The 26,023-nt window shown below is 37.7% G+C and overlaps 1 protein-coding gene and 1 long non-coding RNA gene across 3 annotated transcripts in view; one reads left to right on the top strand and one right to left on the bottom strand.

Annotated features, from left to right (window-relative positions):
• LOC124605206 overlaps positions 1–19,793 on the bottom strand; it is a 24,471-nt gene extending 4,678 nt beyond the window's left edge. The window contains exon 1 of the long non-coding RNA XR_006978622.1: positions 19,729–19,793. This is a non-coding gene — a long non-coding RNA (uncharacterized LOC124605206). The remainder of the gene's footprint in view (positions 1–19,728) is intronic.
• Positions 1–26,023, top strand: part of LOC124605205 (protein lava lamp-like) — a 157,355-nt gene that overhangs the window by 87,682 nt on the left and 43,650 nt on the right. For both annotated transcript variants that reach the window (XM_047136744.1, XM_047136743.1), the window contains exons 8-9: positions 6,341–6,469; positions 19,746–26,023. In XM_047136744.1, the coding sequence (XP_046992700.1) occupies positions 6,341–6,469; positions 19,746–26,023 (6,407 nt within the window). The remainder of the gene's footprint in view (positions 1–6,340; positions 6,470–19,745) is intronic.

Here is a 26,023-nt window from a genome sequence, read left to right as displayed (position 1 = left end):
CATTATGCACTTTGGCATAAAGAGGCATAAGTGATAAATCTATAGATTTTGTAACAAGCACAAAGGGATGAATATTGATTGTCAGTCAGCATGGAGTAAACACACAAAGATGCTGGCAAAAAGAATGTAATCATTGTGTTTTGCACTTAGTGTTCTGTCATCACTTTGTAACAGGAAGTGTCATATGGAGATATACTACTCCTACATACACTCAGTTCATGTTTAAAGCAGTCTTTGCACATGAGTGAAAGCACAAAACATGGACACCATTTTTAAACTGCAGAATGGGCCTTAAGAATAATAGCTGGAAACAGTAGTTGGGCAGATCGTAAAGAACTGTTTAAAAAATTGGGTATCCTTACTGTACCAAGTGAATACACCTTCCAATCTGCTATGCATATCAGGGAAAACATTATTAAATATTTCACTAATAGTTCTATACATAATTGTGGAACTAGAGCCACTTTAGACATAATTGTGGAACTAGAGCCACTTTAGACTTGCATACTAAGAAAAACAAACAAAAACCTCAAAATAGCATTTTACCTCAGGGAGTAAAGTTGTATAAAAATTGCTAAAGGAAGTGAAAAAGATCACTAAAATGCATCTGTTTAAAAAGGTAGCTAAAACATTTCTCATAAGTAATACATACTATGAAAAACTACTTTTAGGACTCAGGGTAATGGTTAATAATGAAGGGTATCACTATAACAGTATATCAAATTACAATGGTTTCACAAGAAAATCACATGTCAAGATCTGTAGTACATGATAGTAATGTCTTGTCAATCTCCTCAGTTCTGTATCTCACTCATTGTGGAGGGATGCTGACTTAGTTTTTCATGTTCATTGAGATGAGGGCATGTGGGGCATAGTAGCATGTTTACAGACCTGGATTTGGCTTTCCAAACAGTCTGGAGTTGGTGCAAGGGGTATAGCAATATGTTCATGGTTCAGGACTAACCAGTGGGTGTCCTTTATGTGTGCAGCAATGAAGACTGAAACTTTGTATATAAATATAAGTTATCTGGAGCAAATAGAATTTATATCAAAGAAACTTGTAACGTTGTACAATAGAGACTGACCAAATAAGGCAGGGCACTTGTTAAGACACTGGCCTCCTATTCATAAGAATGGAGTTTGCTCTGTCCAGCCATCTTGAGTTAGATTTTCCGTAATTTTCCTAAATTGCCAGAATGGTTCCTTCATCAAGGCCACAGCATGTCCTACACTCATAAAAGCCTACTTATATATGAGTAGCCCAGGTGCACATGTGGCTATATCAGTGCTAAAAGATTTTGGGGAAAAGCAGAAAAATTACCCTCACTCTTATTGCAGTGTTACAAATGTGATTGTTTTCTCAATAAAAAGGGAAAAATATACCAACCCAATGATGAAAATATCTACAATCTTTCATTAACTACTAAATTATTATTTTTATATCAAAATTTATGTTTAGCCTGCATCAGTGGCTGTGACCAAAAAGTAATCGGTTGCAAAACAAGCTGCAAAAATAATTTTGGTGCACATCTGGCTGTGTCGGGAAGTATGGTAGAATACAGAAGCATTTTAAAATAGTGTGAAAGAGAGAAGCTTAAATGAACAAAATGCTGGAACATTGTATTGTTTTAAAGCCTTACATAAAAATATAAAACTTGAACTATCACAAGGTGCAGTAATAATCTTAGTCAGACGTAATTCAATTCAGACGTAATATTAGTAACACTTTTCATGAAAATGGGAAATCTTTAGAAACAAATCATCAGTAAATGAAATATTTCGAAAAAAGGATAACAAGATAAAATGACTTAAACTGCACTTAAACAACATTTCGGGCATCCTCATCGTCCAAAAGCTCAAAATCAAGGTCTTCAGCTTTGCCGTTTTGATTTTTGCCCATTTCCGTGACCTCCTGATGGTCAAAAACTTTGGTGTACTTTTAATTTCTCCTCCTTGGGTCATGCCTCTCCCTGGTGAGGTGCTAGAAGCTAATTGATGTCCATAATTTTACCTTTTCTCAGGGGGTTCCTTTTGGAATCTCCGTAGGAAGAGCTTTTTTCATGAATTGTTTGCCTCTTTTAAAAAGAGATTTTTACTCTCCCTTCTCCAAATTGAAGAATGGCTCTCCCTGCACAAGACATGAATTTGTGTTTGCCATCTGTGTAAGCACTATTGAAAAAAGAAAAGAAAAGAAGAAGAAAAGAGAAACTGGAAGTGCCAAGATCCACAAGCTTTGATGATATCATCATCAAACTTCTTTCAGTCTCTCACTTTGCAGTCATCCAACACTAAGGGCACTACAGAAATGAATTTCTCCGGTGTGCCGACATAGACTGCAGGGTTTTCAATTGTGCTCAGTTTGGAAAATTTTAAAGATACATACATGACATTATGTCACCGTGACATCTATCTTGAACAATAGGCCGCCTGATCTGGGACTTTTGGAGGGACTAAATTTTTATGGCAGTCATAACTTAAAATAAGTTGACCGTCAATGTCATCCTTATCATTACCTCAAATTTTTGTGAGCTATGTGCTGATTTTCTAAATTTTTCTTTTCAATTGGTCGATTTTCCAAGGAAATCATACTTTTTAGGGAAAAGCATGTAGAGCATGTGTCAACACCAGGTGCTCCAAAGCCAATATTAAAATTATTTCAGAATACTGCCCAGTAATAGTTATACTTTATGTCCAGATTTTTCTCACTGAACATTGCTCACATTACTCTCATATTTAACTTACTGCTCAAATATTGGTGATGAAGCGTGTTTCCTCTAGAATAGTGATTTTCAATAGGTTTGAATTGTTCAATGTGTCTGGCAGCCGCAGTTTTCACACCTTCATACATCTTTGTTCTTCTGTCACCTCCCCTCCTTTCGGCTTTTGCAGGTGAGGAATCGTTCATCATACTCTGACAAAATGGGTTGAGTCTCATTTTTTGACCTGCAAGATCCCAATGAAAGCCACTCTGCAAACCCTTATGTTTTTAGAAGCTCATTCACATCTTCTTGGGAGTACAAAATTTGTAGTTGTTTGCTTTCTTGACATTTGTCTCCTCTAATCTTACTTTTTTGAGGAGAGGACATGCTCACATGCTGTGAAATGGAGTTGCTCTGCCAGTCTCAATTAATTTCTTGTAAAACTTTTCATAGATCTGCCGTATGCCCTGCTTAGTGAGCATCCTACATTTCAGCTCTCTAGCTAGATGTTTACGGTTCAGCATCTGTGGAAACCCTTTCAGATGGTAGCTAAAGATGACAAACAAAATTAATTGAAACCCAACAGGTACTGGTTTTAAGTCAAAACAATTAGAAGTACAGTGTTTCTGTTTAACAAGAAATGTGTTCAAAGGGAGAAATATGTTGTAGATTTGCAGAGGTTACCCGGCAATGAAGAGATTAAGCAGAGGTGAAGTTACATGGCTCCAGCAATATTAAACATGTAACCTATAAATATTTAAATATTACTATAAGAAGAGGTCTTCCTTACTACTTCTGTTTCTTGGCATTTTGTTTCCATTGCTCCTTAATTGTTCATCTCTTCTTGGAACTACAGCTTCTCATGGCCTCTTTCCTGTTATTGTTAACAGTGCTCTCAGCATTATTCTTGTGAGGTTCTTTGACATGTTCTTCAGTAGTAGAAGTTTTCTCTCCATTACCCTCATCCATTTCGGAGTATCCTACAATAAAACTGACCACAAAGTCCTTCTAAAATCATCAATGACATGAGCACACCAGCCAGTCCCATTGTCATAAAACAATGCCTTCTCATATTTTCATTCTTATGAAGGAGCAATAGAAGCAAAAACATATAAGGTTCTCTCCAATACTGCCAACATAAACATTTTAGTCACAGGCTGCTCAAAAAAGTAACTTTTATGAAGTGTAATGTGTGGCAAGATGACATGTCTGATTCTGCATCCGTATCAGCAGCCGTGATTCATTAAGACTAAGCCTCTATTGCAGAGGATTAGGATTTGGCTGGTTTTGCTATTCAGTGCATTGAAGACATGGCTACCTTTGCACCCACATGCAATTTTCCCGCCTCATTTTAAATGTCTTAGTAATTTTTGCAGCCTGATTGATACAGCTTTAGGCAGCCATTGAAAAACTGTAAAAGAGGGTTGCTCTAACTGAATTTTTGTTTTTTTAGTCACATAGCCGCATTTGCATCTAGGATACTCGTATTCTGTATCTATATTTTTGAGTTATTTATTACCATCGTATTATGATGACAAATCTTACTTCATTTTAAGATGGTCTCTGGATGAATAAATAAATAAAAATCAAATAAATAAAGAGAGATGTTAGAGGGCTGAAAGGAAAAGTTTCTTGAAAGTGTGTCATACAATAGTTAACTGGAATGATCAAGGTGTTGAATTGGGTAAGAAATGTTTCAGTGTTTGTTTTGGGCCAGTACTGAACAGTACAGTGATCCACAAGAAGAATAGTTGCATTATAGGCACGGGACACTGGTTCTTTGGCCCTGTCTGCATACTCATAAATGTATGGCAAATAGAAAGCCATAACATTTGTACTGCAGTTAGCCTTTGAGAAGAGAGTAGAGTTCCTGCAGGTGTTGCAAGTGAAGTAAATAAATGACCCATATTCTAGGAATTAGAAGATACTCGTGTGTAGGCAGTGAAGATTGCCAGATTTCCTTCACTTTTATTGTTATGCTGTTTATATTTTAACGTTATTATTGTGTTCAGTTTTCTTCATTTTTAGGATTCCGTACCTCAGTCAGTCAAAATGAAAACCCATATAGAATCACTTTATTGTCCATCAAGTACAGGTAGCCACATCAAGTAGAATCAGTGCAACCAAAAGATATGGCCATTTACATCACACATTTTGATACTTGAAAATTCACTGATCAAAACCTATAGGTTTTTTTTTTTTTTTTTGTATAGTTGTTCTTGCTTTCTTCAGTTGTCATTTTTAATTTTTTCCTCTCTTGTCTATTTTTCCCTCCTGTAAGTGGCTTCTATCCACAGTGCCAAGTGGTGCGCAATGTGTGGATCAACACCCTATAACTTACATGTCAGTGTGCCAGAACAGCTTGAAACCAGTAGCATAAAAAAAAAAAAAAATGAATGGCTGTTCACGTGGCTACATTGTGTCTAATAGATAGATTTTCAGGTACACAGAAGTACAGTGTGGCTTGTCCATCTTGAGTGTTGTACTGCAAAACTATCTAGAAGCATTCGAAATGAATTCACTGAACGTGAATATCGTGCAATCAGCTGTGCTAGTTATAGATGTGTGCTACCAATTAGTGACTTGTGAAATTCATGCCAGACTGGGACTCCAACCCATATTTCCTGCTTCTTGTGAGCCATCGAACTATGATATGAACATTTTTTTTACCTGTCTTGGCATGTAATATTTACTTTTCCTCGTAGCCTCACTCTCACTGGTGCGGCAATACAGAATAAAGCTGAGAGCATTAAATGGAGAATGTAGGGCTCTATGGTATAGGGATGAGGACAGTGTGACACACAGAAGTTTGGGTCATTCAGAGAAGCATGCACAGATAGAAAAAGTGGTTAAAGTGACTATGTGCAATAAATGGCAAATCCACGATCAAGTCCCAGTCCGGCACAAGTTTTCATATGTCACTAATAGATAGACACCAATACCTAAAAAGATGATGCCAAGATATTAGCATTCACTACATTTATTTCAGTCAGATGTCAATCATCATTAATGTCTGTTCATCCAGACAGGCAACTAAATACCATGGAATCATTTATGTGTTGAAGGTGTAAAAGTTCCAGTAACACAAAATTAAGTGTTTTTAAAATGATCTATTATGTAATATGTTCTACAAAACTACTTTAGAAATAAATCCTGGTGCTTATAAGTATCCTCAGTCATGTCTTGTACCTTTACAATGAGTTGTGCTCATGACTCTGTGGAAAATATTACATATTCAGAATGTTTAAGTGAAACAGTCTATTCTGCTAAAGAAATGAACATGTAAATTACACGTTTCTACAAAGGCTACAGTATCAGCCCGAAAATTAGGTATCAGGTAGTTGTATGTAAACCGAGCGAGGTGGGGTTAGCACACTAGACTCACATTCAGAAGACGACAGTTCAATTCCACGTCTGGCCATCCTGATTTAGGTTTTCCATGATTTCTTTAAATCTCTCCAGGCAAATGCCGGGATGGTTCCTTTGAAGGACACAGCCGACTTCCTTCCCCGTCCTTCCCTAATCTGATGTGATGATGACCTTACTGTCTGGTCTCCTCCCCCAAACAACCCAACAGTTGTTTGTAACTCTTTTAATTACTCTCACATATTCAAAAGACTCATAATTGATTTGATTTTCAGGATCAGAAGATCTGTGGAAGCAGAAGGTAATAGAGCTAGAAGACAGAGTGAAACAGCAAAACCTCGATTTGGATTCCCATTTGCATGCACTTTCTCTTATTGAGTCTGAGAAACTGGATTTAATACAAGGTAAACACACAATCAAGCATCGTTAATATTTGAAGTGCACAAAAATAAAGTCTTCCCTGCCCTGTAGCTCAGAGACACACACACACACACACACACACACACACACACACACACACACACTCTCTTTATTTTACACATTTATTTATTCTGTCTTTATTTTGTTGGTCATGTTCCACTTTTAACTGGTGTTTTATGCCTGTCAACTGCATGTAGCTTGTAATTAGTGCAGTGGAACATTATATCAGCTGTTGCATTTCAGTGTTACTTCCAGCTTACTTGTTTATATCGGAATCCATTAATCTGAGTAACTGCTCTTCCGCTTATGTTTGTCAACCATTCCTGTTTCTCATTTTATCAACAGATTTGACATTTTGTATTTAATGTTGATTTGACATTTTGTGTTTAATGTTGATTTGACATTTTGTATTTCATGTTGATTTGACATTTTGTATTTCATGTTGATTTGACGTTTTGTATTTCATGTTGATTTGACATTTTGTATTTCATGTTGATTTGACATTTTGTATTTCATGTTGATTTGACATTTTGTATTTCATGTTGATTTGACATTTTGTATTTCATGTTGATTTGACATTTTGTATTTCATGTTGATTTGACATTTTGTATTTCATGTTGATATTTTAATGTTTGCAATGGAATCCATACAGCATGTTGGAGAAATTTTTTGTTTGCTTAGCAATAGGAAGACGTTAATTAATGCGATATTAGATTGAATTATGACCATCTTATTCTCTTCCTGGCTAAAGCCTTAAATTTTATCAGGAGGAAAGCAATAATAATGCAATTTATTCGAGTAAATACTGAAAGTAGCTCAGAATTAGGATTACTTTGATTCTTGTATGTACAGACATTATTCAAGTATTTTTATTGCAGTCATTTTGCGCTATATTACTGAGCAAGGTGGTGCAGCATTTAGCACACTTGATTCACATTTTGGAGGATGACATTTCAAATCCATCTCCAGCCATCCTCATTTATGTTTTCTGTGATTGCCCTAAATCGCTCCAGCTAAATGCCAGGATGGTTCCTTTGACAAGGCACAGCCGATTTCCCTTCCTGTCCTTGAAACACTCTGAGCTTGTTCCATCTTCAGTGACCTTGATATCAACGGGACAGTAAACCCTAATTTTCCCTCCATCCTTTCCACTTGACTGTATCTGTAATCACTTCATGGATAGCTATGATTTAAACCAATGGAGTGTTACAGAAAGGAGAGATCTTTCATATTTTTACTGTGCTTTGAATTTTCAGCTGTGTGGTGTAATCAAAAAGTAAGATGAGGTTAATGGAATGTAATCAAATTAAATGAGGCAATGCTGAGAGAATTAGATAGGAAAAGAGACACACAAAGTAGTTGATGAGTTTTGCTATTTGGGCAGTAAAATAACTGGTGATGGTTAAAGTAAGGAGAATATAAAATGCTGACTGGCAGTAGTGAGAAGAAGTGTTTCTGAAAAAGCCAAGCTTCGTTAATATTCAATGTACATGTAAATCTTAGGAAATCATTTCTGAAGGTATTTGTCTTTTGTGTAACGGAAGTGAAATGTGGACAATAAACAATTCAGACAAGAGTAGAATGTAAGCTTTTGAAATGTGATGCTACAAAAGACCACTAAAGATTAGATAGGAATATCAAATTTGGGAAAAAAAAACTTCATGTACAATGTGACTAAAGGAAGCACTCAATTGGTAGGACACATCCTGAAGCATCAAGGAGTTGTCAGTTTGGTGATGGAAGTTAGTGTACAGATATAAATTGTAGAGAGAGACCAAGGCTCAAATACAGTAAACAAGTTTAAATTGGTGTAGGCTGCAGTAGTTACACAGGTATGAAGAGACTTGCACAGCATAGACTAGTGGAGAGGATTAAATAAAACCAGCCTTAGTCTGATGACAACAACAACAAAAACATCATGGCTCTAATATAGCAAACAAGTTTAAATTGATGTAGGTTGCAGCAGTTACACAGAGACGAAGAGATTTGCACAGCATAGGCTAGTGTGGAGAACTGAATCAGACCAGTCTTCAGACTGAAGATGACAACAATAACATGATGTAAATCATACGTATTGCTTAAGGTAATCCACAGAGTTACTTCATCTTGGTGGAGAAGAACGTCACCAAAAAAAATGGTTCCAAGCTGTAGAGTAAGTAAGTTGTTTCAGGACATTTGAAGGAACAGTAATACTTGGTGTTGGGAAAGCAGTAACACTTGATGGAAGGAAAATAAATGTTCCATGCTTGCAAGAAATTCGTTGTAGTGATGAATGTACGTATCTTGGGGAAGCACACATTACTCCTCAAATTCCCTCCACATTACAGTCTTTATCAGTTGCTGTCATATTACAAGTACCATTTAGAGTAACAATATGCCTCATTTACTACAAACAAACAAACAAACAAAAACCCTCACAAATTGCTATGACAACTTGGCCTCCTGTTGTTGTTGTTGTTGTTGTTGTTGTTCTAATAAACTGACTCATCAAAAACAGTAATAAAAAATAGAGTAGTTAAATTATCAAAAGTAAGTCACAGATAGGCACAACAAAAAGACTGTCACAAATAAAGCTTTCAGCAATTACGGCTTTCGTCAACAATAGATGTAGACACACACACACACACACACACACAAATACAACTCACACACATGGCTGCAGTATTGGGGAAATGAAGAGAGAGAATGTGTGTGTGTGTGTGTGTGTGTGTGTGTGTGTGTGTCTATTGTTGACGAAGTCCTTAATGGCCAAAAGCTTTATTTGTGACAGTCTTTTTGTTGTGCCTATCTGCGACACAGCATCCCCCCTATATGGTGAGTAGCAACTTCCCTTTTCATAACATTGCTGAATTAGCAAAAGAGGTGAAGTTCGCCAAAATATCTATGAGAAATATTCTGAAGTCATTTCACTTGTAACAGTTGGTTAAAACTACTCTGAGGGCCAAGATAAATGTTCCTTTCCAGCACTCTGTGTAAAATATAGAAAGATAAAGAAACACCTGCAAGCCTTTACCATATTGTGTATCTTCATTTAAAATAGACAGCAAAACCATTGTCAAAAATATGGACTGCATTCTTATTGGCAAAATATATGCTCTCTCTCAAAATGTGATTACAGATAGTTGACCGAGCGAGGTGGCGCAGTGGTAAGACACTGGACTCGCATTCGGGAGGACGACGGTTCAATCCCGCGTCCGGCCATCCTCATTTAGGTTTTCCGTGATTTCCCTAAATCACTCCAGGCAAATGCCAGGATGGTTCCTCTGAAAGGGCACAGCCGACTTCCTTCCCCATCCTTCCCTAATCCGATGAGACCGATGACCACGCTGTCTGGTCTCCTTCCCCAAAACCAACCAACCAACCAACCAACAGATAGTTGTATATCACAAGCACTTCTTGTTGGGCAGTGGGTGGGAGGGGAGGGATCCCTATCTTTATAAAAGCAATATGTACGTCATAGTACAGTGTGAGGGATAGTTGACTTCTCTGATCATGCCCTATTCTCTCACTTCCAGCTGCACCTCCACCCATGATGCATAGTAGTGTGCCTCAACAAGAAGTTGCTGCATGTAGATGGATTTTATTTCATTCTACAGTCAGTAGTCTTTGAGTTATTTTGCAGGCCTCCTTGGCAGCCACTCCCTTAATTTCATGGCACTAAATTCCAGCATGCCCTGCTACTCAGCAGAATAACACTACCTTCTCGACGTGTTACGTGTGGCAATAGAAGCGGGGTATTTTGGGTGAACTGGCATCATTTCTCTGGTGACCACTAGTGCTTGATGGCATCAGGGCCATCACTAAGTCAGTGTACATGGAGAATTAAGTTTTGTTACATCTCCTATGGTAGAATGTCCTGAAAACTACATGTAGTTCTGCATCTAAAAAGTAAATACCATTTGTTACCGAGCAAGGTGGCGCAGTGATTAGCACACTTGACTCACATTCACAGGAGGATGACGGTCCAAACCCACATCTAGCCATCCTGAATTAGGTTTTCCATGATTTCCCTAAATCACTCCAGGCAAATGCCGGGGTGATTCCTTTGAAAGGGCACGATCGACTTCCTTCCTCATCCTTCCCAAATCCAATGTGACCGATGACCTAGTTTTTTGGTCCCCTCCTCCAAATCAGCCAACCAATCATTCCATTTGTTAATAGGTCTTGCGCACATGGATGAAACAAACTACAGAGCAGCCAAGGTTGTCCCCAGCGAGCATCGTTGTACAGTGGTAAGGTGTTAGATTCCCTTTCAGGAGGGTTATGATATAAATCCCGATATCCCCATCCAAATTTGTGTTTTCCATGGTTTCCCTAAATTGCTTAAGGCAAGTACCAGGATTGATTCTTTGAGGAGGACATGGCCAAATTCCTTCTCTGTCCTTCCCCACTTCGAGCTTGTGTTCCGTTTCCAATGATCTCACTATGGATGACATATTAATCTCTAATCTTTCACCTTCTGAAAGCTTGTCTTGCTGCTTAAGCCAGCCAGTTCATTAGGATAAAAGTCTGCCAGTTGCCTGTATATCGTGTTTTTAATTATCTGTATGTATTGCATATAGAAGATATTCAAGGTTTACAAGTTGCAGTTGAGACTTTTTGCCATAGTCTGATGAAGCAGTCATACTAGATGGAGGTTATATTATTATATAAATGGAAATTAAGTACAAGCTGTTGTAAAAAACAAACTATAAAACACCTGGAATGTTGCAAAAATCTACTTCACTCTTACTCAGTGCTGCAATTCTTCTATGGCTAACTTTATCATAAACACAGGGTGATTCTGTGATGATGTTTCAGGGTGTAAATGACTTGGGAGACCCAGGAAAAACCCAGGAATTTTTTCATCCCAGAGAAATCTGGGAAAAACCAGGGAATTCTTTAGAATTCTGTGAATTTTTTTAGTTTTCAGTTAGATTTTTGTAATTTTGACTGGTAAGAACCACTACTCCAACAAAGGATATTACTGTATCCTGCTACTGCAGAGTAATACTGGAGCAATAAAACGTGAATGAGAGAAAGAAAAAAACGAAAAATAAAACTTAGGTTGCAAATGAAATGTGCCATATACAACAACAAAACACATTGCTCGTACAAGCGTCTGCCAACAGTGGAATGTGTCAAACGCTTTAGGAAAACTATGCAATGCTTCATAACAACAAATTGCCTCCGATGAGCATGACATCACAACTGTTTACATTAGATTCGTTTGAGCAGTTGAGAGCGGGCTCATGCACACGCATAGTTGAGTTACGTATGAGTAGTACCTCCTCCCACTGCTGTCTACAAAAGTGTGGCAGGCCCGGATCTGGAAAGGGGGGGGGGGGGGGCGGCAGCAAACTGGAGTATCTACCTCTGGCAGCAATTTCAGGGTGGAAAGGGGGGTGGGGGGGTTCGGGTCCAAATTCATATTCTCGAGGAGAAAAACATTGTTTTACAAAACGCCTAGCATCCAGCGTATGTTGGTATATTGAGTATTCATATGATTTTGAAACACATCCCCATTGGTTTTTGAACACATTCTAAGCTGTTTTCTGAATGAATCTTAAGTTGATTTTTGAAAGCATGCATAGTGTATGTGATGTCTCTGCCAGGGGAATCCCAGACACATCTAGGAATAAACTTTCCTGCAGACAGAAGGGGATGCGGGTAAACGAGCTGAGCGGAATAAAGCCAAATGGTTGAATGCCCAGTGCTGTTAGTTTATATGATTGACTGGGTTTGTGAATGATCTGCAATGTTATAATTACTAGCGAAATCCATAGATTGAGACTACCAGAGTGAAAATAAATGACTAACAGGAATAGCAGGTAAGAAAGATAATATTGTTATCTTCTCAGTATATCCAAGGAGGGGGTACAAGGAAGGAGCCTCCACGAAGATTGTGCAAGGGTTATTATTGACAAAGAAAGGATGAGTTTTAGCACGATCGGGCGTACCCTGGGCATTGGGAAGAATCCTAGCGGCGAATCCTCCCACCATCAGGACCAAAAAGAACAAAGGCTTTTATCTAAGCCAGCCCTTATAATAATATCCATTAATATAGAAGGTATTTCATCTGATAAAGAAGTTTTATTATCTAACATCTGCAAACAAACAGCCTGTGATTTTCTGTTAATTCAAGAGACCCATAGAGGCCCAGAAGATCGAAGACCAAAAGTAAATGGAATGAAACTTATCATTGAAAGACCAAGTATAACATATGGTAGTACAGTGTTTACTGAACCTAATAAAACATCATCTCAGTAGGTTCCACGTCACATAACGACATAGAGATCCTGACAGTGGACATCCAGTCATGTACAGTGACATCCATATATAAACCACCTAACACTAAATTCTGCTTCAAGGAGCCACCTAACTTCCACTCTCAACCAACAAAATTAGTAATCAGCGTCTTTAACTACCACAGTACATCATGGGGTTACAAGGAAACTGACAAAAATGGAGAAGACCTGGAAGATTGGAGGAACGAATGGGACTGATGATAAACCATGACCCGAAGCTACCACGATCCTTCAACAGTGGCAGATGGCGTAGAGGTTATAACCCAGATAACATCTTCACCAGTGAACATATTGCCCAACAATTAAAGAAGTATGTTACAGACGTAATCCCACGCACACAACATAGACCTGTTGTTTGTTCTGTTGAAGCAGCTGTGAAACCAGAGGGTGTCCAGCTCAAATGACAATTTAACTTCAATAAAGCAAAGTGGGAGAATTTCACACAAGAACTTGATATGGAAGTCCTAAATCTCGACGCATCACCAGAGAGGTATGATGATTTTGTTGAAACAGTCCAAGTCATCTCACGTAAATATATCCCAAGGGGATGCAGAACGAACTATATCCCAGGACTCGATGAAGACTCCAAGTCCTTGCTGGAGAGATATGAACAACTATTTGAAATAGATCCACTCTCTGATAAAACAATAAAAACAGGTGAGGACCTATTAAATTCCATATCAGTTTCCAGAAGCAGAAAATGGTGTGATTTGTTATCATACCTAGATATGAAACAGAATAGCCGAAAAGCGTGGAAATTATTGAAGACCCTCAACTATGACCCTATCATTACTCCCCCTGACCTCTCAAAGATAACCCCTGACCAAATTGCTCATCAATTACTTCTCAATGGCAAGACTAAAGGAGGATGAGAAAAATCTAAATTCATTAGACAGGCAGATGAAAAGGTGTATCTCAACACTCCTCTTACCTTAAAAGAACTGGAAACAGTTTTCACAACTATAAAGAGTAATAAATCTGCTGGCTTAGACAAAATACGGACGGAACGAATCAAAAAGTTTGGACCTGCCACAAAACAGTGGATATTAAACCTTGTGAACACCTGCATTTCAAAATTGCAAATCCCCAAGATCTGGTGTAAAGCCAAGGTAATAGCACTTTTAAAGCCTGGGAAAGAACCAACAGACCCAAAAAGTTTCCGTCTGGTTTAATTCCTTTGTCATTTGTACAAGGTGTTGGGAAGGCTGATCCTAAATCGAAAATCAGTGTATATTGATAAAATACTCATAAAAGAGCAGTCCGGCTTCTGACCAGGAAGGTCTTGCTGTGGACAGATCCTTAATTTGACTCAGCATATTGAGGATGGGTATGAGAGAGGTGAAATAACAGGTGTGGCTTTCAACGACCTCACGGCGGCTTATGATACTGTTAACCACAAAAAGCTGCTTAGAAAAGTATACTTAGCTACAAAGCATTACCGACTAACTCAGATCCTTCAGTGTATGCTGCAAAACAGGAGATACTTCGTCTCTCTCCAAGACAAGAAGAGTCGATGGAGAATGCAGAAAAATGGTCTCCCTCAAGAAAGTGTGCTGTCTCCGCTGTTATATAATATCTACACAAATGACCAGCCAATGAACTCTTCAACTAAGGCATTCATATACGCTGATGATACAGCACTTGCTGCCCACGTTGAGACCTTTGAGGAAGTAGAGGTGAAACTGACAACAGCTCTTGAAAATTTGACCAAGTATTACGATGAAAACTAACTGAAACCGAACCCTGGAAAGACCCAAGTCTGTGCATTCCATCTTAGAAAGAGGGAAGGCAAAAGGAAACTGAACATCACTTGGAGAGGAGAACAACTACTCCATTGCGAAACTCCCAAATACCTTAGGGTGAAGATGGACCGTTTCCTCACATTCAAAGCCCACTGTGAAGAAACAAGCCTCAAAGTAGAAGCGTGAACAGCATCATCCGCAAACTTACAGGAACCACCTGGGGTGCCCAGCCAAAACTGCTTAGAACATCTGCCTTGGCACTATGTTTCTCCACCGCAGAATACGCAGCATCCGTCTGGCAAAACTCTGCACATGCTAGACATGTAGATACAGCCCTGAAACAGGACACACTGTTACAGGCTGCTTACGACCTACTCCTGTCAATAAGCTGTACCAAATTATGGGTATATAGCACCGCCACGCATTCGAAGGCAAGCTGCAACAGAAGTGGAGAAGAAAAAAGAAGAAATCGACCCTAGACATCCTTTGTTCGGACATGACCCTCAACAGCCAAGACTGAAGTCAAGAAAAAGCTTCCTACAGAAAACTATGGCAATTCATTCATCTTCCAGAACTCACAGAGAGGAGCTTTGGCGAGACTCCCTAGCTGTAGACAATCACATAACAGTCAAGGAGGAAATAGTCGAAGGTTCAGACCTGTCATACGTGACCGGGAAGACTTTGAACAGATTGCGAGATGGGGTGTCAAGGTGCTAAGCCAATCTCAGGAAGTGGGGCTTCAGTAATGAGGAGGAAACTTGCCAGTGTGGTGACGTACAGGACGAACAACATCTGCTAGTCTGCAGAAACCTACCGGGTGCATGCACTATCTGTGATCTTACTGCAGCCAGCAAAACTGCTGTGATAACTGCCGAATACTGGGCCTGTCAAAAAATATAATCATCTTGCTGCTTGTTTATCTGCTGCTTGTTTGTATATATTATTGAATCTGTGTCATAAATACTACTGTACATATTTACTTTCGCAAATTTGTTATGTGAATCAATACTTATTAGTTTTTGTAATTATTTTATGTCCTAGACTCAAAAAATAAAATAAAATCCAAGAAAATAAAATTTTGACAGAAAATTTTTGGCCAGACTACTACACTAGTAAGAGTCAGTTGCACAGTCCCTGGCTAGAAGCCGCTTGTTCTATTCTGGGAGTAGCGCGGAAAACGCCTTGTACAAACATGTAATAATGCCTAACAGGAGAATAGGTTTTGACACTGGCAGGAATAGTTACAGGAATTAGTAATGACAAAATTGTTTGTTAGAACGATGAAGGACAAGAAACGAGGACATCACACAAATTACGGAAGAATATGGCGATCCCAAATTTATATAAAAAGTTCAAACTACTACTTTTCAATCTCATGCTTGAGAAGCTGGAGCGTGTGAATGAAATGTTTAAACATGTACTAACATAAAGCTTTTTGCTTGTAGTAGGCCTAACAGGCATTTGATATTGGTACTTCGAGAATTATATTCTGCAATGTTAGAAAAATGACAATTTGTGCCAAAACAGTCTCATCTGTTTGGTGTGTGTTGTAGTTGCTGCAATATTAGACAGGCAGATAGTGACAAAATACTCATGATCAGATTGAGAAACTGCACCAGTCTCGGTGCCGTTTGTATTAACAGCTTTTTCAGTATTATACAATGATGTTTTGTTTCTTCACATAGCAAAATGTTTGACGAACATTGATGAGGTAATAGATTGTTTCGCAGAAAGGAGAGCACGCCATGTAAAGCTGTAGCAAGATTAGAGAAAGAAAAATGCTAGGACTTAAGGACTGAAGAAATGTGTACTGTCTTGCTTGTCTCTTGTCTTTGATGGTTTTATGTATCCTATATTTATTTGTATGTCACACAAAACAGCAAGTTATTAGTTAATAGGCAATAAAGGGTGCAAATTTTCTGAGAGATCTTGTTCTCCTGTTTACAAATAATCCCATCCAGTATTAACTGAGAGGGACAGGATGTCAAACTGGCTGACTGGGAGCAGGAAAGGCACGACAGGACACTTTAATTTCCACTGTCCTGAATATAGTTTGATGGCATCCATCAACACAGACACCATAGGATGTTTTTAGAAATACAGTGACGTGCATTAGAAGAATGCTGCGTGAAGAGGCATGGCACTGCACTTTGGTATACTTAAGACCAAATAATATGTCTTACATTTCCTTGAACACACATATTTTGTGTATCAGGCTCTTCAGAAAGGTATGCACTACAGAATGAACACATTTTTGGAAAGTCAATTTTTTAAATTTTTGGGGTCCTACCACAAAAGCTTGGGGGGGGGGGGGGGGCTACTAACTAGTATTGCTCCGGTTCGGAAATATTGTAGATCCGGGACTGCTACACAGAGCAGTCTGAGTTGTAGTGGGGAGGTGGGCAGTTTCCATGTGACCCATGTTTATGTTCAGTTATTTTGCTGTTTCCTCTTCGTTTATTGCTCTTACGTCAAATGAAAATAAAAGGGATTTCTGTAGCCAGGAGTTATCGAGTGAATTAAAACACATTCACATAATTTTGGAAGGCCAAAATGTGTTATTAGTTGCAGATTTTATTTTTTCCCACATTTCTAACAGTCAAGCATTAATCGCCTTGCCAGAACAATGGAAGTTATTTTTATTGGTTTGCTAAAGAAATTTGTGTTTTATTAATCTTTTCAACTGAGACAGTCAATTTATTTGAAACGAAGTGGTTAATTCCACACTATTGGCTAGTTTCAATTGTTCGCTGCATTTCAGATGCACGTTTTCATCTTCGAGCATGTATGGCATTGTTGTTGTGGTCTTCAGTCCTGAGACTGGTTTGATGCAGCTCTCCATGCTACTATATCCTGTGCAGGCTGCTTCATCTCCCAGTACCTACTGCAGCCTACATCCTTCTGAATCTGCTTAGTGTATTCATCTCCAGGTGTCCCTCTACGATTTTTACCCTCCACGCTGCCCTCCAATACTAAATTGGTGATCCCTTGATGCCTCAGAACATGTCCTACAAACCGGTCCCTTCTCCTTGTCAAGTTGTGCCACAAACTCCTCTTCTCCCCAATTCTATTCAATACCTTCTCATTAGTTATGTGATCTACCCATCTAATCTTAAGCATTCTTCTGTAGCACCACATTTTGAAAGCTTCTATTCTCTTCTTGTCCAAACTATTTATCGTCCATGTTTCACTTCCATAGATGGCTACACTCCATACAAATAGTTTCAGAAACGACTTCCTGATACTTAAATCTATACTCGATGTTAACAAATTTCTCTTCTTCAGAAACGCTTTCCTTGCCATTGCCAGTCTACATTTTTTATCCTCTCTAGTTCGACCATCATCACTTACTTTGCTCCCCAAATAGCAAAACTCCTTTACCACTTTAAGTGTCTCATTTCCAAGTGTATGGCATTACGCTATGATAAATAACCAAACTTGAGATAATACAGTACTGGTACTCCAAGAAAATTTATGTCTGAATCTGGACATACAAATGTGCACTTTAAGCCGAATTATGCATTTTAGTGTGGTTCATAAAATTCAGATGCTCTTGGCGTATCCTCTGATGTCTTGTTTCTGTTATGACACAACATGTACAAACATACGGGCTTCCTGCATTATCGTTGCTGCGCAAGCAGAGTGACACCTGTTATTTGGCACTCTCTGGCAATTGCTGAAACAAACCTATTTCTAACAAGTTGCGGGAAAATATTGCGAATGGTTGTTTGAAAAGTGTTACTTTCAAAGTAAATTTCCTTTTATGCAAGTTGAACTATCTGCGAGAATGTACGATGAATTTCTTAAATCACAGAGCATTTGATTCTCATTTAAAAAATCAACTCTGAGGATGACCATTTATAAGAATTTTGAGACCAGATGAGCAGACATTTATGTCGTTATTAAAAATTTTATTGGCATGTTTGTTTGATATATCTTAAATGCGCAAAAAAGATCAACATTATATGTGAAAGCTTAGCTTCTCTTGCAGCTTATTAATCTTCGATACCAATATTATATGTGAAAGGAACACTGTGTGTGTTAATTTAAACCATTAACTTCTCCTATTTGTATGTTTGCTCTGAATATATGCTGTCATCAGCTGGTGAGGTCACGTGACATGAGCTATGACTGGCTTACAAAAGCACATTGCAATATCGATTTTGATGCTTTGGAAAGTAACCTGCAGTGTTTGATGGAATTCGAATTTATACTTTCATAATGCAAAGATATGCAGTGTACATGTTGCTGCACATTACAGACCTTTCCAAAACGTGTTTTTTTCCTGAGTTTCGTTTTCTGAAGTGCCGGGAAATTCTACACCGGTGCATAAAACCATAACAATTCAAAAGATTAATAAGTTTTACAGTTCTGAGGAAAAGAAAACTGTAATTTTAACATGGAAAAAGTGTATTTTTGCCCAGAAGAAAGTGTATTTCTAACTGGGGAAAAATCTGGGATTTTTTTTCCTTGTCCATGTATACACCCTGTGTTAAAAACTTTTAAGGATGATGGCAAAGGATAAATGTATCAATTTGAGATAGGGAGCCAGGGTCCAGAAACAACAAAGTTGAAAGTTATAAGCGAAAATTGTTCTGATACCTCTGACAGTGGATCTCATGTACTGCAAGGTCTTTGCTGTACATATTTTGGGAGCAGATAGTATGGACCAAAGCAAAGAAAAATGCCGAATAAATATGGGCTCTAATGTGCATACCCTAGGAGCTATGAGCATTTGTTTGTCTTTGCTACTGTGAAACACATCTCTTACGCTGAACAAGTGCTCACAGCATTTAAGGTGTGCATTTTAGAGCCTGTGTTTGGAAAAATTTTTCTTGTTTTGGTCCATACTACCTCCTCCCAGAATATGGAAAGCAGAGAGCTTACATAAAAGAGGTCCACCGTCAGAGGTATCAGAAAGATTTTCGCTTATAACTTTCAACTCAAGTATTTCCAAACCAGCGTCCTTTACCCTGTACGATTTCCATCATCCCCGAAAGTTTGTAATGTCGTCACAGAATCAACCTGTATACTGCCACAACAAACCAATTTCATAAACATTATCTTGTCTCCCCAAAGTATATACTATGTAGAAGAACTGTTTTAAGGGAATATCTTAACTAGTTAGCCCATGGGATCATTGTTTCCTTACATCAGTTATTTGTTTTAATTCATCCTGCTTTTTTGAATGTTGTAAAATTAAGTTATACAAACCTTTCTTTCTTTTACAGCACTACAAGAGAAGTCACATGCAACAAACTCACTTGAAGCCAAAGTAGCAGACCTGCAACAAATCATATCAGAAACTGAGAACTGTAAGGTCACAGCTGAACTGAAGGCAGTGGAACTTGAGGAGCAAGTTGACATGTTGTTAAAACAAAAGGATGATCTTGCCAGTGAACTAGAAAATACGAAAACAGCTTTAGTTCAGTTTCATAATCAGCCTCTTAAAAATGATGAGCAGTTCTCAAACCAGTTTCACGAAAAACATGAAACGTGGGATGTACAGGAACTCTCAGAAAAAGAGGAGAAGGATTCTTCCAATTTGGAAATATCATTGAAACCTCTTGAAAGTGAACTTGAACATGCAAGGAAAACAATTGCAGAACAAAGAGAAACAATATCAGAGTTAAATGAGAAACTCAGACAAAGAGAAGAGGAAATGGAATTACAACTGGAAATTATTTCAAAATTGGAAAATTTAGGGGATCAGGTACAACAAAGAGAAGAAAGTAATGAGGATGGTAATAAAATTTCTGAAATTGTGAAAGAACTTGGAGAGATGGCAGGAGACTTAAATGAATGGAAGAAGCGATGCTCTGAAGTAGAGGATAGGTTGGAGCAACTGGGAAATGAAAAAGTTCAACTAGAAAGACATTTAGAAGAAGTGATAAATGAAAATCAGGTCATATCTACACAACTTAGATTTCAGAAAGAAATTTCTGAGGAGCTAGAAGCAAAGCTAAGTGAGCAGTATCGAATTCTTGCCACACGAGATGAAGCCATTAATAAACTGAAAGATACGGTAAAGGAGCAACAAAAAGCTCTGGAAAGTAAAGATGTTGCTTTGTTGGATGTTTCTCAGAAGCTACAAGAACTAGAACAAGAAGTAGATAAGCAACATCAGGAACTTGCAGCTGAACTTATGTGTAGAACACAGGAATTAGAAAAAGTCAATTCTGAATATTTGGAACTGAAACTTACTTTTAATGACAAAGAACAAGAAGTAAATAGTTTGAACATACTAATGCAAAATTTATCAGTACAAGTTGATGATGTTATTAATAGAATTGGCTTAGGCAGCATTGATGTGAACAACAGCATTTGTAGAAAACTGGAGGTTGCTTTGTCAGTAATTGGAGAAAAGTGTGTCGATTTGATTTCAGAAAATCAAATGCTTATTGGCACTACTGAACGAAACAACACTGCTTTAAAAGAAATGAGTGAAAAACTGTCACACATGGTAAAGGTTGCTGCTGAGTTTGAGGAAAATTTTGAAATTCAGAAAAAGAAAGATGATGAACTTTCTAATGTCAAAGAAGATCTTGCAAGGAAATTGGATGAGCTGAGCAATAAAGATAAAACTATCAGTGAACTTGAACAGAAAATTACAGAGCAAATTTCAAAAAACAAAAAGCTTGCAAAATGCCTGAAAGCCAAAGCAGCTGTTGTCCGAAATTATGAAGAGAAAGAAAAATTATGGGAAGCAGCAAATCAGTCAAAGGAGCAAGAGGCTGCTATTGGAAAATCTCTTCAGGAAAATATTAGTGCTCAGCAAGAAAGTGAAATACTTTCACTGCATAAACAGTTACAGGAAAAGGATGATGACCTGAGGAAATATAGTCACAAATGCAGTGAACTTGAGAATGAAATTTCTAATCTTACCCAGACATGTGCAGAATTACAGCAGCAACTTCAGCTGATATCAGAGGAGAGGAATAATACAAGCTGTATCATGCAGGAAATGAGTGCAGAAATGAAGGAAAGAGAAGAAAAGATCAATAGTCTTATGAAAGACATCAATAAATTGCAAGAAGAGCTTACTGCTAAAGATGTACTCAAAAATGAATTAACGGAAGAAAATAAAAATATATTGATGAAACGGATAGAGCTTGAAAATGAATTGGTAGAGCTCCATGGTAAATTATCACTTATGGAAACTGATGCCACAAAAAAATCTAATGAAGTGGAGACTCTTATAAAAGTAAATGCAGAGAAGGATGCAAAATTATTAGATCTTCAGCTGCAACTTGAAAGATTGTCAAGTTTGGAGGAGTCAGCTGCACAGAAAAATGCAAGAATTGCTGATCTTGAAGAGCAGATAAGCAGTATGTCTGAGAATTATCAAATGACTTCTTCTGCAATGGAAGCAAAGCTGCAAGAACGGGAAGCGTATTTAGAGGCACTAGAACAGGAACTGACAAAGAGTAGAGAAAGAGCTGCACATTTGGAGGAAGGTCTTTGCAATATGGAAGAAAGGCGTAGATCGTTAGAAGTAAAATTTGAAACATTAAGAGATATGTTGATGGAAGCTGACAGGAAGAAAGAAGAAGTTGAAGAAAGTGAGGAAATTTTGGAAGCACAAATATCTAACCTCATGAGAAGTGTAGAAACATTCAAGAAACGTTTGTATGAGACAGAAGAGGAAAATGGAGATCTCAGTAGGAGAATATGTGAAATGAAAGATGAAAATGAGTCCTTACAGAAATCTTTACTGTCAGCAGAAATGACCACAAAGAGCTTGCAGAAAGATGTGGAAAGACTGTCTTCATTTGAGGTCTCATATACTGCTGCTCTTGAGAAAATTGAGTCCTTGGAAGTTGAATTCAAACAGTCAGCCACAGAGTATGCACACAATCTGAAAGCGATAAGTGAACAGGAAAAACTTCACAGAGAAACTTTGGAATCTGACTTAAAGAGCTTAAGTCATCAGTTAGAAATATCAGAAAATGAAAAACGCTATATTAACGAACAGCTCGAAAAGCTGAATGATGTCAAGGTAACACTTGAGGATGAAATTGAGTCTTTAAATGAGAATCTTAGACTTGCCAGTTCACGGATAAGTGAATTAGAGGAAGAAAGAAAACTTAATTCTTCTGCAGACAACCAGCCAAGTGAGAGATCGGCAGTCAGTCAACTTTTCACTGATCACCAGAAGATACAACAAGAAACTGACCCAGTAGTCACTGATGATGAAAAATACAATGATTCCAAACTTTGTAAAGAGGAATACTTTAAAAACTTGTCTGCTGAGATTGACAAATTGAAAACCTTATTGTCACAAAAAGATAATGAATTACATACTTATCAACAAAGGTTGCTTCAGTTGCAGTTTGGATCAAACCAAGGTGTGCCTTCGCCTGAGGTCTGTGGAGATGCATTTTCATCAGTGAATAAAAATACAAGCAGTCCTTCTTTCCAGGAAGCAAGAAGTGACGATATGAGCAAAAGTGTTTCAGAATTAAATGAAGAGATTGACATACTTAAGTTAGACCTTCTAAAATCACAAGAGCATATAGAGGAATTGAAGTGCAAGGTGGGTCTTCTAGAAAATGAAGTAAAAGATAAAGAAGCAAAACTTCAGCAGTCCTCAAACTCTATTGAAGAGCTATTGCAGTTCAAGGATTTGTGCGTTAGCTATCAACAATGCATATCAGATTTGAAACAGGAAAGATATAAAATTTATCAAGAACTCATTAAATCTACAGCTGAAAGTGAAGTCTCTGAAATTATTAACAAAGCTGTTGAATGTGTTAACATGAAAGAGACTGAGCATCTGCCGAATTTGCAGAATCCAAGTGCTTTCACTGGTCAGCAGCCGGTAGATGAACCTAGACCTACAGGGGAAGAATACAGACTTTTAACAGATAAACTAAAGAAACTGGAAATAGAACTAGAAGTAATTAAAACCGAGAGAGATAAAGCCTTAGAGAAAATTGAGTTAAATGTAAACTCATCATTGGCTGCAGAACATTCTTTCTCAGCAGCAGCATTAGACAGTAGTGACATGAACCAGAGACTGTCCAATGTACCAGAACTACTAGAAATTGATGGTATGCCAGAGGAAGCAGTTGAAACTTACCAGAGAAAGTCTTTTGTTTTTGGCTTGCATTACTCTCCTTTAGAACCTACGGACACAGTAGAAACAGTAGATGATGATGATGGCTGGGGATGGAGTGCAAATGAAGCAAGGCTTGAAGAGGAGCACATGCAGAAGCAACAAGAAACTTTCTCTGCTGTTGATGCAAATACTTTTATGAAGACGCATGTTGCAGACTTGGAAAAACAAGTAAGAGAACTAGAAAGTGAAAAGACAAAATTATCAGAAGAATTGCAGGCAGCTCAAATAAGAAATGGCAAGCTCCTCAAAAAACTGAAAGATTTCAAACTTAAAAATGAGAATTTGATGAGAGAAAATCAAGAATTAGCTTTAAAGACAGCTGATGGATTCTGCAACTTGGACTCTGCAATCGAAGAAGAGCTTAAAATTCAGATTGACACCCTAGAAAAAGAACTGAAAGAGTACAAGAATGAAAGAGAAGCAACAAAGGTAGAAAAGGAGTCACTTTTGAAGCAAATTGATGTGTTAACTTCAGCAAATGAAAGGTTTCTTGAAATGAAAGAAAAGCAAGACATAGAAGTTGAAATGAGGGAACGCAAAAACCGTGAACTCAGCAATGAAATTGAAGGTCTCCATTGGAAGATTTCAGAGTTAATTGAAGAAAAGTCAGCACGAGAAGCTTTTGTAGATAATGAGAGCTTAAGAGAAAAGCAATTGGAAATATCAGACAATTCTAAAATCGATGAACTGGAGCAGCAGATTGCAGCTCTGGCTGCTGATAATGAGAATCTGCAAATGCTCTTGGAAGAGCAAAGAAATTTGAGGCTACAGATTGAGAATGTCTGTAGAAATAATGTATCTGTAGGTTATCAGAATGCTGAGATTGAAGAACTGAAACTAGACTATGAGAAGGTAAAAGAGCAATATGACAAAGCTTGTACTGAGCTAAATAGAATGTCAGCAGATATCCAGAAGTATATTACTATTGAGAATGAGTACAAACAATGCTTGCAAAAGCTCAGTAACCTAGAAAAAGAAAATATTATGCTAATTGATGAAAATCAGAAAATTGTTTCAGACTTAAATGTGCATTGCAGGGAAAAGGAGGATTTTAAAGCAATTGCAGGAGAAAATAATGGTAAAATACAGGAGCTAGCTCTCCAAAAGGAACAACTGGAAGAACAAAATCTAGGTTTATCAAATGAGTGTTCTGCTTTAAGACATGAGCTGTACAGCTTACAGGAACATATTCAGAGTCTAAATACGACTTTAGATTTCCTGAAAACTGAAAATGTATCCCTAAATGAAAAATTGTCATTGCAAATAATAGAAAGGAAAACCGACACCGAAAATCTTTCTACAAATTCAGACACTAAAGACGATAAGCAAGTTGTTAAATTGGAGAAAGAAACTGAAACGGAAAGTACTTATCTGAAAAAATCTATCCTTACACAGACACTTTGCACCTATATGACATTGCAAGAGCTGGAGAATAAAGTAGAGACTCTGGCCACAGCCTTAAATGAAAAAACTTCTGAACTTGAAGCTTTCCAGTTACTGCTTGAGAGTGACAGAAATAAACACTTTATTTCTGAAAAGGATTTGAACATTGAAATTGAAAGACTTAGAAATGAGCTTCAGAAACAAAATGAAATACTACAGGAAATAGACATGAAAAACCTGGAGACAAGTATCCAGCAGACTTCAGATACAGATAATGTTACCAAAGTGAAGACTCAGTTGGCTAAAGTAATTCAGGACTATGAAGAAATGCTTGCAGAAAAGAAACAAGAAATTTGTCAGTTGCAAACATTGTTGCAAAAGAAGGAAGAAACCTCATTGCACCTTTCTCATAAACAGCTTGAAGAAGTAATTGCAGCTAAAGAGAATGATATAATGGAATTACAAACAAAATTACTAGAAAAAGAGCAGAAATTTGAAGAGTGCTTGTATGAAAAGAATCAGGATGTGGAAAATGAGAGACAAAGAATTTATGAAACAGAGAGACAAATGGAAAGCTTGATATTTGCTAAAGATGAGGACATACAGAATTTAAGAATTGTGCTGGCTGAAAAAGAGAGGACTTCAAATGAATTACTTTGTGTGAAGGAAGAGGATATAAAAAATCTAAAAATAAAAATTGCTGACAAGGATGAAAAAATCGGCCACCTTACTGAAAAACTCCATGCAGAATTGCTGAAAGTTTCTCATCTGGAGCAAAAAGTTGCTGAACTAGAGCAGAAGGTTGCTCTTCATGAACTGGAATATCAGAGCTTCAGGTTACAACAGGCAGAAACTGCTTCAGATGTTTCAGATATGGCACAGATAAGCAATGATAATATTGCACAGGAAATGGCTGAGGGCAAGCAAAATGAATTGGATGTTGCATTATATATGTTGCACCAAAGAGATGTTAGATGTGATGAATTGACTTTAGAACTCATGCAG

This window comes from Schistocerca americana, chromosome 3 (assembly GCF_021461395.2).
Source record: "Schistocerca americana isolate TAMUIC-IGC-003095 chromosome 3, iqSchAmer2.1, whole genome shotgun sequence".
Classification (NCBI taxonomy): domain Eukaryota; kingdom Metazoa; phylum Arthropoda; class Insecta; order Orthoptera; family Acrididae; genus Schistocerca; species Schistocerca americana.
The sequence above is the reverse complement of the archived record's forward strand: the minus strand, read 5'-3'. Positions and strand labels throughout refer to the sequence as shown.